At 42.2% G+C, this 15,957-nt stretch overlaps 1 protein-coding gene across 2 annotated transcripts in view; it reads left to right on the forward strand.

Annotated features, from left to right (window-relative positions):
• Positions 1 to 5,496: 5,496 nt before the first annotated feature.
• Positions 5,497 to 15,957, forward strand: part of TSPAN12 (tetraspanin 12) — a 56,754-nt gene continuing 46,293 nt past the window's right edge. The window contains exons 1-2 of one of the 2 annotated variants that reach the window (XM_039570534.1): positions 5,497 to 5,629; positions 5,967 to 6,103. In XM_039570534.1, coding sequence (XP_039426468.1) covers positions 6,038 to 6,103 — 66 coding nt within the window. In that variant the 5' untranslated portion in view covers positions 5,497 to 5,629; positions 5,967 to 6,037. The remainder of the gene's footprint in view (positions 5,630 to 5,966; positions 6,104 to 15,957) is intronic. The other variant, XM_039570535.1, reaches the window with a different exon arrangement.

Raw genomic sequence — 15,957 nt, forward strand, 5'->3', positions numbered from 1 at the left:
GTGATGGGATCTCCTTTGTATTTCCCTACAGCACCAGGGCTCTATGATAAGAAGTGTCAGCAACCTTGATAACTAGCAGTGCTGTTGACACATCACAGATAATAAAATGTGCTCTTTGCTCACATAAAATCCTCTGTTGTGCCCGAAAAGGAAGTGTGGACTATAATCCACAGGACTCTGAAGATCTCTGGCAAGGAACTGAAATTTAGGAGACTTCAGAGGTGGGCCTGTGCAAACCTCATGAAGTTCAACAAGGCCAAGTGCAAGGTCCTGCACGTCGGTTGGGGAAATCACAAGCATAAATAGAGGCTGGGAAGAGAATGAATTGAGAGCAGCCCTGAAAAGAAGGACTTTGGGGTGCTGATGGACAAGAAGCTCAATATGACCTGGTACGCTCACAGCCCAGAAAGCCAAATGTATCCTGGGCTGCATCAGCAGTGTGGGCAGTAGGCTGAGGAAGGGGATTCTGCCCCTCTGCTCTGCTCTGGTGAGACCCCATCCATAGTATCACATGCAGATCTGGGGTCCCCATCATAAGGACACTTGTTTGCCTTGTCACTGCTAAGTTCTCTAGTTAAGTAAGAAGGAGGATATTGCTCCCCAGTCAAAGTGTGACCCAGAGGTGATTCTCGAGGGATACCAATGGCCAGGACAGGAGAAAGAAAGGAAATAGGCAGAAACATAGGTTTAGAGAGTAACCTAGGTTTGCAGGGACCAGCTGTGAGGTCATGTTGCTCAGGGTTTTATTCATCTAGATCCCAGAAAAAAACCTGCTGAGGTGTTATTTCAATTCAGAGAGCCCAGGAAAGTTGCTGAGCTAGAAAGCAGGGAAGACCATTTGCAAGAGCCCATTAAGCCAATGTTCTCAAGACTATGATTTTAATTGCTTAATCTTGTTAATCTTCTGTATTTTATTTATTTCAAGTGCTGCCTTATTCCAGACTGTTGGTTACATGTTCAAGTAAAACCAAGCTCTAGAGACAGGAAGAAGTTGGTGCCTTTTGATGTCCTTATTTCAAAAGAAAGAAGGGAACTTTTACCTCATGGTAGCAATGCTGGGTCCTGTTACAAACATGCATTTACAAGACAGGTAATTCCTGAGCCAACTAGAACACCTTCAGTTTAAAAGATGTTTGTGTATCTGATAATTTTGCTCCTAAACAAACCTCCATCCTGCCCTTGATATTAAACGTGTCATTAGAGAGGGATATTCATTGGGCATACAGTCATAACCAGTGCTGATGACCAGACAAGAACCAAGTTTAAAAACAAGGTAAACCGGGCCCTGGAAAAGTTAAGAAAGGTACCAAGCAAAGAGCAGAAGAAGGGAAGCATACAGAGAAGTGTTCTAGAGAAAACAGCTCAAGGAACAAAGGAAAGGAAATTAAGTAAGTCTGAGTCTAGGCTAAGGAGCAAAGCTGAGAAAGAGCTAAGCTAAGCACATAGGACCAAAGTACACAGTATCATTATAATCAAGTAAAGGACTGAGAAAGCAAGACCAAGTGATGAGATGCCTACCTGAGACACTGACAAGCCACCAGCTAGCTTCAGAAATCCATCCTGAGCTCAGTGTTGGCACAGTCAGTCACACCAATTACTCACTGCAGACAGAGGGCAGTTTAGAACTTGCCTGCCCAGGCTATACCTGGTGGGGGCTTGGAATTTAAAAGCTATATGTAAAAAGGAATGACTTAAGCATCCTTGAAACTTTGCAAATATAATGAAAATTAAAGTGTTCACAGAATTTTCAGACATCTAACAGACAATGTGTCTGGAAAAAAAATATTAACTCATTAAGAACTGCCATGGTGTTACCAAAGATATTTCTAGCTTATACTAAAATCTTGGAAATAAATTTGTCGATGAACAATTCGCTCATTGGAGTAGACCAAGTTGAGTAGATATATCACAGAATGTGCATCACATTCACATGTGCATGGTCCTCCATTCAATGCTCATCTGAGTAATTTTAAATGTTATGGTGGCATATAAAAGGTCATTACTTTAACTCGTTGCTTTTTCAGTGATGAAGTTTCCTGCCAAATATTAACAGGTAATTATCAGCTATAAATTTACATGTATGCCTAATGCTATCCCACTTGATCACATAGTTTAAATTAAAGACACTTTCAGCTATGTGCTGGATGGGTGTCTTTAATACCCACTTCTCTTTTATTCAGTTTTCCTCATGAGGAAGGGCTTACAAGACCATACTGTTGTATTCATGCACACTTAGTATCTGCCAATCCACACTCTTCTAGTAGCTTTTGAACTTGTCGGCCAATTTCAAGCACATTTGACAAAGAGGAGCTAACTTACAGATACTGAGTTTCCATACATCGAATTAAAATAGGGAGATAAGCAGAGGAAAAAGAGATTATTGGACCTAATTGAATTTCCATTCCCCTCCTCTGTCATTGATGGAAAGACTGTATCATTAACATTTTATTTAAATCTAGAGAATTCATATTAGAAAGCTATTGTGGATGCCCTGTGACAGAAAAGAAAGCTTCTCAGACTGTAGTTTATTAGGCATCAGAGAATCCAAGCAAAAAATACCAGTCAACAACGCTTTCCATGTTCATAAGTCTCTGTGCTTTAAATAAGCATTACTTGCTAACAGCAAACACTTATTTCAAGAAGTTGTAAAGAGCTTCACCATTACACTTCTGTTTGTAAAAAATGCTCTCCTGTCTTGCTTTAAATAAACAGGTTACTTTTTAGAATGTATGGGAACTGCCTCTGTATTTCTTTCCCGGTGTTGACGTCAAGGAAATTTCACAAAGCTTGACGGCCTGGTAGAAAGCAGTATTCCAAAGAGACCTTGCTCTTGCCCCTATAGTGTTTAGCAGACATTCATAAATAGGACCTGTTTTCCTTCGGTTTTGAGCAAAATCTCTTTTGGACAGCTAATGATTTAGCTAACAACAGAATGACAGAAAAATTGTTGAACCAACTAGGGGACCCTCTTTATATTTGTGCGAAGTTGTTGCAACAGAATTTTTAAAAATTAGTCTGCGAGTGTTTGATGACCAAAGACCTCAAAGAATGAAGACTCAGAGACACAAAATCTTGAAGTTTTAGCATTTAATTTTTAGCAGAATTTTTAACATGTAAGATGTCTAAGAGACTGTTTTTCTTTTTCCTTAATTTCCTTATCACACTTTAGGAATAGTTTCACATTAAGCCAAAAATATATGAAACAAGTAAGAGAAATTCTTGTATGCTATTTTAGGCATGTTTAAAGAAAAATCACTTAGTGTAAGATAAATAAATATTTTTGTAGTGCATATTTTATAAAATTTTGCTCATGCAATTGCTGTCTTCCCAGGAACAATCAATAACACAAACACAACCTCAGTTATTTTTATGTTGGTTTAGATCAGATTGGATTGTTCTCAGCCAAGGCTGGAGCTTTGTTGTAAACTGACACTGTTTTTGTAAAGTGGCATAGGTTCACTGAAAATACCATACCTGTTCAAGATCTAACTGACTGTGTTCATGTGAAGTCTTTAGTAACAAAAAGAATGAATGGTATGTAAACAGCAGAATGAATGTACAATGTCACCTTTTAACTCTATCTGTTGCAGCTCAATTTGCCGTATTTAGGTATGGAATTATCAACATTCACTGAAGATTTTAAATGTGGATACTACACTTCCCAGAGAGGCTCTTGATTTCACAGAGGATCAAAATAGCAGTTAAAACTTAGCAAATTTCAAGGAAGAAAAATCTTCACACACATTTCTGTAATATTCTAAACTATTTTTATCTTTACTACCATTTTCACTTCTATAAATTTGTCATAAAATCCTTGTTGCATGGGATTTTATGTCCTTCCATGTCCATTTTACTTTCTTTTTAAGGAGGAGCAAATACACCTGAAGAGTCTGTCTGCTCCAGTTCACTACTCATGGCATGAAACAGTGAAATTAAAACTGAGTTAGGATTCCACCAGCAACTTCAATGATAAGCATTTGAATATCTGGACTTTGTGTGGTTTTTTCCAAGTCATTGTTCTTCAAGAAACAGATTTTTCTTTGGCCTTACAAGAGCTAGATTTTATCCATTACATCCTTTTTCCTATTTCTCAGCTTTCACTAGCAGTTGTTAAAACAATCTTTATTTAACATGAACTCAAGAGTATTTTCCTGTTCTGGTTACAAAATATTTTTCAGTATATTTTCTTCTAATTTTTGTGATGGTGGCACTGCAACACCTTTATATGTATTAATGGAAAATTTGCTGCTAATCTGCATGTAACTCTTGTGTTTTAAACTGTAATTCTTAATTTTGAAGTATGCCTATATATACACACATTGTAACAATACTGACATCAGTAACAAATAAAGAGAGAAGGTTTAGATTGGATATTAGCAAAAAAATTCGTTACTATGAAGGCACTGAGGCACTGGAATAGGTTGCCAGAGAAGCTGTGGATACCCCATCCCTGGAGGTGTTCAAGGCCAGGCTGGATGGAGCTCTGAGCAACCTGGTAGAAGGTGTTTGCTGCCCATGGCAGGGGGGTTGGAACTAGATGAGCTGCAAGGTCCCTTTCAACCCAACCCATCCTGTGATTCTACACAATTTCTACCCTGATCACCAGATGCACACACACTAATGCATTTCAGAGGAAGGATGACTTTTTCCAGCTCAGTTGTGGCATCTGTAAGTACCATGCACATTACGGGGCAAATCAACGGCCATTTTTCCTAAGTAATAATTGCAGATTTTGACCGTTGCTGGAATAATATATCTCCAATACGGTTGCTTTTCTAAATTTGCTGTTTAGCAGTGGGACTGGCTGCTGGGTTGTTAATGACGAGATTCAGGTTTGATGTTGGCAAAGTTTAATTTCCGGTGCAAAGACCCTGAGACCTTGTGAGACGCCTCTGAAAGGTTGCGATCGTGTTTCGTGTGGCATTTGCCGCCCTGGGCCAGCATGCCACAAGAGAGGGGGTTTCGTGACATTCAACTCCATTGCTTAACATCTCTCCTGAAGGAAAAAGGCCACCAGCCCCGACGGCCCGCCACAACGAGGGTACCGGGCAGAAGGCTGTGTGCCAGCGGCACGGCCCTGCCGGGGTACAGCCCTGCCCGGGAACCAGCGGCACGGCCCTGCCGGGGGTACAGCCCTGCCCGGGAACCAGCGGCACGGCCCTGCCGGGGTACAGCCCTGCCCGGGAACCAGCGGCACGGCCCTGCCGGGGGTACAGCCTTGCCCGGGAACCAGCGGCACGGCCCTGCCGGGGGCAGAGCCCTGCCCGGGAACCAGCGGCACGACCCTGCCGGGGGTACAGCCCTGCCCGGGAACCAGCGGCACGGCCCTGCCGGGGGTACAGCCCTGCCCGGGAACCAGCGGCACGGCCCTGCCGGAGGTTGCCCGCTCCGGGATCGCGCAGGCGGCGGCGCTAGGACCGGGCGGGCAGCGGCGCATGCGCGGGGTGCAGGGCCGCGGGCCGGCGGAGCGCTGCGGGCGGGGCGGAGGGGCCGGGGCAGGCGCGGGGCCGGACCGGACCTTCCCCCGCGCCCGCCGCAGGGCATGGGCGCCGCGGCTCCGTGCTGCGCTGCCGCGCCCCGGCCCCATGAGTCCTTGCCGGAGCAAGTGAGTGCGGGAGGTGCCCGGGCGGTAAGTGGCAGCTGTCCCCCGGCCGCCCTCCCTCCCCAAGGCAGCGTGTCCATCCTGGTCTGGGAGGGACCCGGCGCCCCCGGGCCGTGCCTCCGTTGCCCTCGGCTCAGCTCCGCTGTGCCTCTGGGGTAGCCCGCGGCTTCTCCTTGCCCGGGGATTTGTTATTTTTATGAGAACAGCTGGCCCATCGCTGTCTCCGGGCGGGGCGGGAGGGGAAGGGAGGCTGCCGAGGGTCTCCGCGGGGCGCGGCCGGTCCGGGGTCGGCGCGGCTCCGCCGCCTCCACCTGCGCGTTGGTCCCTTTACAAGGCGGACTCGCCCATCCCTCTTCCCCTGCAGGGCGCCGGCGGCCCGGCCTCGGGAGGGAGGATGTGGTGAGAGGATGGGGCTGTGTCCCGCGGGGGCTCGCCATGGCCAGGGAGGACTCGGTGAAGTGCCTGCGCTGCCTGCTCTACGCCCTCAACCTGCTCTTCTGGGTGAGTGCAGCGGCGCGGGCAGGTGCCGTCCTGGAGGCGCAGGGCGGGCACGGCCGCGGGCTGCCCGCACGGTGCCGGGGGGCAGGAGGTACCGCCCTGGTGCCCTTGGCCCCGTGCCAGACAGCTCCCGCAAGGGAGTACTGTTTATTGGGGGGAAAAAAATGGCTTTGGAAACCAGTGGGAAGTGAAATTGAATTAGGGTTACACGTGGGAATTTGTGTACTTGTTATATGTAGAGAGGGGAATATTCACGGGCGGGTTCTTGACTGGGTGAGTTTCAGAGCATCCTGTGACCCAAGATGAACTCCAGTCTCTCTCAGGTATTTGAGTAGTCTGCCCAGAGTTTTCTGTGCGTTCGGTGGCCAGATCCTAACTGGCAGGCAAGGGCCCTTTTGTTTTGAGGATTTCAGTAAAAGCTGTGTTTATAGCAGCAGGGTTTCTCACTCTCAGCACAAGTGGGTGTGATGAACTCTTGTTGCTTAAACTTTCGGAGCTCTGGAGAAACAGCAGGATAGATATTTTCAGAGTCCTGACTCACTTACAACAAATGAAATCTCTTTGACGTGAATAGATGAGATTTGTGCATGATAAGGGTAAGACAACAAAAGGGATGATGTCCCATACCTGTTCATAAGGGCTGGCTCCTGAGGTCTGTAGACTTGACTGATGCAGGGATAATATGTGGGCTGGGACCAAACCTAGTTTATATCTTTTTTTTTTTCCACCTGTATTCAGCTCTGGATGGACAGGAAGGACATTGACCTGTTGGAGTGGGTCCTGAGGAGGGCCACCAAGATGTTTAGAAGGGTGGAGCACTCATCCTGGGAGGAAAGGCAGAGAGGATTGGGATTTTTCAGCCTGGAAGAGAGAAGGCTTTGAGGTTGCCTAATTGTGGCCTTCCAGGGCCTGAAGGGAGTTTACAAGGAAGATGAAGAGGGACTATTTACTAGAGCATGTAGTGACAGGACAAGGGGGGATGGCTTCAAACTGGAAGAGAGTAGGTTTACATTACATATTACAAAGGAAGAAATTCTTCAGTGTGATAGTAGTGAGTCACTGGGACAGGTTGCCCAGAGAAATTTTGTCTGGCCATCCCTGGAAGTGTTCAAGCTTTGAGCAACCCACCTGTTCTAGTGAAAGGTGTCCCTGTAAAGCAGGGGGTTTGGAATTGAGATAAAGTTCCATGATTACAGAAAACTAAGTGAAAATCAGAATATGAATGAGAGAGAAAACTCTTCAACATCATTTGGAACAGAATGGTACTTTTTGTGTAATGAAAGTGATCTGAAAATCTGTTGAAAGTATGTAACTTTGTATATTGTATTTAGTAGAGATGAAAAATAAATTATTTTCTTAGTCTGTGTAGGAATAAAATCTTTTAATAGAAGATGAGGAAAACTTTCTGAAGAAAAAAAAATGTAATTGTTTCTAGCATTATCATGATTTTTGCTGGACTCTGTACAAAATATAAACTCCTGTGTTTTCTTTTAAGATGAAGGTTGCCTGGCCTCAGCTGCCCTGAGTTCAGCTTCGGATTTTTATACACGTGCTATGAGACTTGTTCACTTGTATTCACGTGAACATTGACATGGTTGAAAATATTATGTCCTGCTGTTTGCCTTTTGGCTGTTTTCCTCTGGTTTCCATAATTCCTGCTTTGAGCTGTCCTCAACAGTTCCTACTTGCACCTTAACTCACTGCTTTGTCCCCTTAAGCTTCCTCTGCTCTTTTCCCTTGCTCTCAGTTCTTGTTGCCTGCTATGTCACAATCAGATTTATTATTCAGGAACAGCTCTTTGTAGTTCAAGTGGACATTTAGGTGGTACCCACATTGCACGTGAGGCTATGCCTTCATGCCGTGTCAGTAACATGTCATGTGGCAATGGGAGGCTTGTTGCTGGAGCTGAGTGCTTCGTTTTTCAGTCCTGAAATGCTTTCTTTGTGTAGGAAGGCCTGCCCTTCTCTTTGGAGGGGGCTGGTGTGTGGTGCTGCAGTACCTCTCTAGGGAGATCAAGGTCTCACCTAGGAGATTTAAATGTGTCTGGCCACTTCGCTCAAATTTTAAGTTCCTTTCCATGTCAGATTGCTCCTTCTCACTTTTCATTGTTTCGTTCACATGTTTCTTTTGTGGACCTCAGGCATGGAGCTGTGCAGCGTCTTTGAGCTTGTCAGGGGAACAGCACTAACGGCATCTATCAAGTGGTCCTCTTGTTGGCTTTGTCCCTTTTTAAGTTATGTCTAGATTTGGTTTAAAGCATTAATTGCTAGAAACAATTTCCCATTCTTTTGATTTTGTTGCCCTTTTAATAACAATGTCCCCCTTACTTAGCAAATGCGATTTTTTTTTCCTTAGTCATAATAGGATAAAAGGTCTTTTGAGTCTGTTATGGTATAACAAGTGATGGTAAATAAAATGGCAAGTTCTTAATCTTGTCTCCAAAATACAAAAGTTGTCTTTAATTTATCTTTCTAGCTGTGGCCTGGACACTGGAAAATACACCCAAACAGTTAAGTGAAATCTGTATGGTGCTGAAGCATATCAAGATGTTATTAATATAATAATAAATAATAAAAATATTAAAAGTAAATAATAAATAATACATGCTAGCATAGCAGATGACTTGCACCACGGATATTGCAAAGAATTAAAGCTGTTTTCCATAATGTGTATAAAATTACAGGTGTTGGAACTCAAATGAAAAATTGGCCAGTCCATTTAGAGTCCTTGGGATTTTGCAAAGCAGATGAATGCATTGTTTTGGCTGAAACCAAATAAACAAATAAGCAAGAAAACCCTTGAGTCTTCCAGAACTGTGTGTTAAGGAGGAGTACGTGTGGTGGGTGGGTAGTTAAATGTATAGCAGTTACATCAGACTTCTTTGGACGAATGAACATGAACCTCTTTCCACTCCCTCTCTGGTTCTGTTCAGATGTGTATTTAACAGCTAAATATAAATCTTCTGTCAGCTGCTTGTTGTAGTGAAATCTCCCATATCTTTTCCTCTGTCAGAGCTTGACTTTTCTTCTGTTCGTATTAGTGGAAGTTTTGCTGCTGCCATTTCTGAGTGTCATAGCATGACCTACAGTGTACAGTTCTCCTGTGGAAAGTTCCCCTAGCAGCAGGTGCTTCACCACTGGAATGGGCATGGCATTTGTGGTTTTCACTTGCTGTTGCCCGTCCTTCCATCTGCAAAGCTTTAGTTTGCTGGTTGCAAATAAATACCAACCTAGGTTATGGGCTGGATGTCAGGAAGTTTAGATTAGATTAGATTAGATGCAGCCGTGTTCCTCCTGAGAACGGTGGGTTCTGTCCCGACAGGTAAAGACAAGAGTGCTGCTGTGATTCCAAGGTCTGTATGGACCTCCTGATTTGCGACATAGACATGTAATTCTCTCCAAGCTTGATCTTGAAGGGGTTTCTGCTTTCTCGTGCTTTCTTCCTTCCCAAGGGCCATTGTCTCCCAATTACTTCCAGCTTGTTGATAATGTGCCCAGTGGCTGTGTCAATTATCAGTGTTCAGCTGAAAACTGTGAAGATGTGCAAATGGCGTGTGTTGGCTTTTTAAAATCATGGTTTGATTACAGGTCCTGGCTGGAATAAGGAGATATTCTCTTCTTGTTTCACTGTGATGGTGTTCAGCAGTAGGTATAACCACACATTGTGCAAAAAGGATTGCTTTCTTCAAGCTGAGAGCACGAAGCTTTTGAAGTCCTGAATAAAACTCTGCAAGAGTCAGTAGTCACTATCTGGTAAGGTCTGACTGTCAAGCTCTTAGAAGAGAACATCTGAAGTAAGCTTCGAAGTGTGTTTAGTGTGCAGCTGTCCCAGTGTGTGTGACTTCAGCATCTGTCATTGCCAGCTTGGTGAGGATAGACTAGTGCATATGAAGCTCCTTAAGGTAACAGAACTGGCTAGTCTGATCATGAATACTGCTGAAAAACTGAAGGTGCAGATGGTGGTTGCAAAACACTGCTGTCTGCATTATTTGGTTGTTTTCAGTGCCTATGGAAGCAGAGAATTGAGAGGTGAGAGAGCTTTTATCAGTCACTCTGCTGCTATCCTTGTAGGTTCTCCAGAGTATTAAGTGTACAGCTGTGTGCTCTGTTTGAAAATAAACTTTTTTTACTGGGCTCAGCTGATGAGCTGTGATGTACCTGTGTGTGCATGAGAGGGAGGCAAGCAGGAAGTGTTGTTCATAATACTTTGTCACTTTTGACCTAAAGTCTGTTTAGCTGTAAATAATCCATAAGCAGTCACCTGAAAGCCCAAGGCTCTGTTTTAGTGGTTCATCATTTTTTTGTAATGGACCAGTAAATGTACTGCCTTTAGTGCTCCAGAAAAACACTGGTTTTGTGGAAGTGAGTGGATTGGTACTTCAGGAGCTGCAACTTGCAGAAAGCCTTTCTTCTTACAAGATGGACATAAATTTGTTTTCAGTGCTCTAACTGTTGTTGATTAAGTGACTGACGCTGGTGATAGACCTGATCTGGAAGCTTTTTCCATGGTCAATTGAATCATGCATCTGACTGCAAGATGTCTCTTTCATAGAGTGGAAGTTGCAAATTCAGGACTTCCTCAGTCTTCTAACTTTTTTGACAGTATTTTTTTTCACAGTGTCCTGTACAAGGATATCCTTCAGACTAAACCCTGCAGTTAACATTTGGTTTCATTCTTCTGCAATCCTCATACATACATGAATGGGCATCACTTTTTAGTGTAATTTGCAAGACTGAGGGATCCAGCTTGATTCTGTGTTCTGTAACACTGCTATTTCCAGTATATTAAATTCTGGACAGCCAATAAAAGAGAAGACCTCCAAAAATGCATGATTTGGTGTTTTGTGGTCAAGACTTAGTGCTTAGCTAAGCAGCCTATCTTAGTGGTTCTTGAGGGAAGACGTATTCCTACTGATTACTATTTTTCTGTTCTCAGTGACAATACTGGTCTTTGTTATATCTAGATAGTTTGTGTGTCAGGTCTTGGAGGAATTTAGTTTTGAGCTTTGCAAATATATTTTATGCAGCTTATGAGACTGCAGGGTTTTTCCTTCTGGTGGGGCTTTACTGAATTGGCAAGCTCATGACACTGTCCCAGCTCAGTAGCATTCCTGGGTGTAACATGAGTATCTTCATTCATTTTGAGCACTTTATAACTTGTCCTCACAGAATCCCTCTTTGCCACACTTTGGGATGCTGCCATTGTTCTATATTTTGCTGTGGTCATTTCCCCAGTTAAACCACCTTTGCAAGCATTTATACTAGGCAGACCTTCAGTCACAGAACATTGTCAGCCTGTAATAATGGCACAGGCATAACACAGGAGATACCGGAGTGCAAGTATCCCCTGTGGGTTGTGCTAGAACAGGAACCAGCAAATGGTGCTGAATACAGGGAAAATTCAGCCTCCTGGCTGCTTACAATTGTAGGGGATTAAGCAAAGCAATAGTTTTGAGACATACAAGGCTGTTCTACTTTCCTTTGCTGCTTAGCCATGTATGTTCTTTAAAAAAGTTATTAATAGTCGAAATAGATTAACTAGATAGTGATAGTAAATGCAACTAAAAGCAACACAGTAGTTTTACTAATTTTCTCAATTTTTTTAAAGAAAAGCAAAGTATAACTTGGAAGGAAGGGTGCAGGAAAAAGTCTGTATAGACTTTCTGTCTTGAGAAAACTGCCAAAATATTTTTTTTTTCTTCTGGTGAGCATGTGAGGCAGGAGCAGCTGCCGTTCTGTTGCTTGTAATTGAGGATGACTGTACTCTAGTGCTGCGGACAAATCAAGGTTGTAAGTTGCAGTTGACTGTGTCACAGGTGGTAAGGATCTCTTAACTGATGATTAATAGTGTCAGTGGATGTTTGAGCCAAGACAGCGATGTTGCCACTTTTCTTTCACCTTGCGAGCTTTTTTTGCCTAGGGATATGCTGTTTCTGTTGAGCAATGTTTAAGATTTCCTTCAACAGTACCATCTAATTTCACTTGTGCAGTTGCAGCCAATAAACACTTCTGGCAGGTAGTGGAAATTGTTTGCATCTATCTCGAGCTTGTGTTTGTGAGCAAAGTTAGAAAAAAAAAATCACGTAAAATGAAAGTGGAGCAAATTTGCAATTAGTTTTCCATTTGAGTGCTTTGCACGCTTACATCTAGTTTTGCCTATGTGTACTACTTGAGAATTCAGAGCAAGTGAATATGAGCGTTGTGCTAGGAAGTAACTAAGGATGGTTGGAAACAGTGGTATTTTATTTCCTGTTTTCTCCAACTTCAAATGCATGTGTTGAATCTTGTAATTTTTTTTGCTTTATTTTTCAAGTCTGTTGTGACATGAGAAAGAAATCAGTCTATCCTGCCTTCTGTGAAACCATATTCTGCACAGAGGTTGTTTCTGCTGTGTTTTGACTTCCACTCTTGGTGGTGGTATTTGTAGATACTTGGAATGAAAAGTTTGGGTCAATGTTTTAAGTTTAAATGGCAAATAATATCCATTGAAATGAACACTGCCTGGCCAGGTACCTGTAGCACTGTAAATTATTCTAGGCTAATATACTCTGATTTTAGAGACTGCACTTTAGACATGCATAATTAAAACCTTATTTTCTTAGCATTCTTTGTATAAAGAAAATAACTGTGGCTTCTGTGGGAATATGCTGTCTTTTTAAAGGAATGCATTCAGTAGAGGAAGCTATAGGAGGAGTTTTAAATGACCAGAAGTACTTCTAATTCTGGTATTTGAGAAATCTTTTACTTTTTGGTGTCTTTAGGCTGTATTATTTATACAACATTGTTACATTACCAGACTATGTCCTAACAAAGTAGAGTTTAGCCCTAAATCAACTTTGTCTACCTCTACATAACCTTTTATCCCAAGTATCTTTGTACGTGATGTGTCTCACCCTGAGTGGCATGTCAGCTATGGATTGCTGGATGAGTTTCTGGAAAACTGTCCTGAAAAAGAGTGGTTGGATGTGGTGATGGAAAGGAAAAAAACCAAACCCAAGATCCCACCCCAATGTTAGAAATTGCATTAATATGCTTTTTAATTGGCATTCAGGAATAAGTGAACCACAGACATTTTTTGGGTAATACTCACAATTAACTTGTGGAACTTGTTGCATCAACCTTGATGAATCACGAACCTGTGCTGATAAGATTTGAGCCCGTAGCTCAAGGGGAAGGAAATCTTCAAAACTATGTGCTTATACTGGTAAACCACAATCTGCAGCAAACTGGAAAGGTCCATCTGACTTGTAGGTACTTGTACATTTTTTCTTCCTTTAAATTCACATCTCCTTTTGTAGAAGGTAGCTATCCAATTATTCGTGAATCTCCAATACCCTGTACCCAGTACACTTCTGTACCCTGAAGCTTCTCTATCATCTTGAATCTGTGGTAGGCTCTAGACAAGGCTCATAGGAATAACAATTTTTAAAATATCTTGTAGCTATTTCACAAGGTATAGGGGACAGTTTAATTTTGTGCATTTTTATAGGAATATGTGATTTAAATAAAAATGCAGGTTCATTTTGATCATCTTTGTGTGCTCATGGGTATTCATGTGTAAAACAGGAAAGTTAGGTGATAAACCCACAAACGGTTAAGATGTAGTCCTGTGGATCATAGGAAATACATGCTCTTTTCTTTGTGTTGCTCTTCCAGTTAAATAAATATATATATATGGTGAATTTAAAAATAATTTGCCTGTATCTCTGAGATTGACTACTGTCCATGAATAAAAGCAAACTCTTAGAGAAACAAAATTAAGAGTATATTGTGTATATGTGAAGGCATATCATCTTGATGGTGATGTGTGGATTGTGATATGGATTGGGATGCTTGAGCTGGGATGCTTGAGCTGTGATCATTGCTCTGGATTACCTGCGATGAACAGCACATGCCTGCACTTCTGCAGAGCAAAAGACATCCTGACAGTGAGATGGTTACTTTTGAGGGAAAAGTGGCGCAAGTCATATCCTGACAAGAAGTGCAGTGCTTGAGTAGTCATAGAGAGGGTGGTTAAAGAAATGCATGGACTTCCTCATCCCTCTTTGCTTTTAATGTACCCTTGTGCTACACAGGCCAGAGGCTGATGTGGGTCTGACACAGTAGAACTGTACCTCAGCATTGTTTGCGTGGTTGGGCTCTTGCTGTGCTTTCTCTGGGCGCCTTGAACAGCCACCTGCTGGAAAACTTGCTCGTGTTCCCTGGGAGGGTGACCTCTCAGCAGCCTGTCAGTGCTCCAGCAGTTGCCTTATTGCAAAGTGTGCGAGTTCCAGCCCGTGCCAAATGTGGAGCAGGTTGCTAACTCACTGTTGCAGCTGTGCAAGCAAACCCAGATTGAAAGTGCAAATATGAACGTGCTTCAGCTGTTTACTGAGGTGGGAGTGGACCAAGGCATAACCTTGTAGGAAGCTTAGCGAAAACAAAATATTGGAATATCTATCGAATTAAAGGTCCTTTTTTTAGGAAATAGGGGATTTCCCTTTTTTGTAGGCAATTCTTCTTTCTCAAAACATTTCAATGGTTTTGCTAGGTACTACAGAAACACAAGGCCTCTTGTCCCCCCTCCTCCACCCTTATGTCCCTCTGACCCAAAAAATGTAGCTGTCTGTTTATCCATGGACATGAGTTATCTGTGTTTGTTCAGTGATCTGAATGTTGAATCTAATAGTGAAAATCCTGTGAAAAGCATTGCAGCATACTCTGTTCACGACCTTGTAATGATGTATCCCCCTGCCCCCTTGGTAAGGGTAAATCATAGCTCAGATTACCCAAACCAATTTTAAGAGGAAGATTTTCACAAGGTTTGGTTTGTGTGTTTGTTTGTTTGTGGTTTAGTTTGGTTTGTTTTTTTATTTTTAACTAAAATTAGAGGACATATTCTGATGAATGTTGTCATATGTTGGAAGTCATTTCCTTGGAGCCAGAAACCTTTTCATGCAAAGCAGGTTGCTCTGTAATGCTGCTAGTCAGCATTTCATTATGGATATCAAAGCATGGCCTGAAGTTGTTTACCCCATCTGTTAAAATAAAAACGATCATGTGTGATTTTTGGTATGGAAGATACTTTTAATCTTTCTCCAGTTTAATAGGTAAGAAAAACCCTTTCTCAAATTTGAGCACAGTAAAATGAACATGTTAGAATGTTTGAATGAAAAAAAATGATGAGGGGGTGAACACAGGTGTGCAAATAGCAATATAAATTGGACTTGTTCCCTTAAAGACAGAAATCCATGTTCATTTTTTAATTGAAAATGCAGATTTATTTTACAGTTTAGGTATGGCCTCAAAGACAGTGGGAGTAGAACTTTCCAAATAACAGCTAAAAATATATACTTAATGAATTACAGATGATTTTATATTTTCATTTTGCTATCTAATTTATGTAAGAGTTCCAAAGGCAATTTAAACTATGCTTGGAAATGATTGCTCCTAATAGCTGAAGTCTGTTGTTGGATGGTGTAATTCAGTTGTCTGAGAAAACCTTAGTAGCTTTAGAAACTTTGTTAGAAATTCATTTGCAAATTTAATGTGTTATTGTGTGCATATTGCTCATATATAAAAATTGAATTTATTACCTTGGTTTAATCAGTGTGAAAATATATTTAAAATAGAGTATGACAGCAGGCATCGTTGTGGACTCGTCAGTGTCGTGTTGATGGCTATGCAACATACTGTGACAGTTCAGAATTAAACCCATAGTGACTTGTGCAGCCAGCTGCAACAAATGAACATGTTTTACTGCATACTATCACATTATATTTACAGCACAGCAGACTGGCTGTCATCAGAGAAGCTTGAATGAAACTTTTTGGTGAAATGATGTTACTGCTAATGTGAGAATTATCGTAGCAGTTTTAT

Source organism: Corvus cornix, chromosome 1A, assembly GCF_000738735.6.
Source record: "Corvus cornix cornix isolate S_Up_H32 chromosome 1A, ASM73873v5, whole genome shotgun sequence".
Classification (NCBI taxonomy): domain Eukaryota; kingdom Metazoa; phylum Chordata; class Aves; order Passeriformes; family Corvidae; genus Corvus; species Corvus cornix.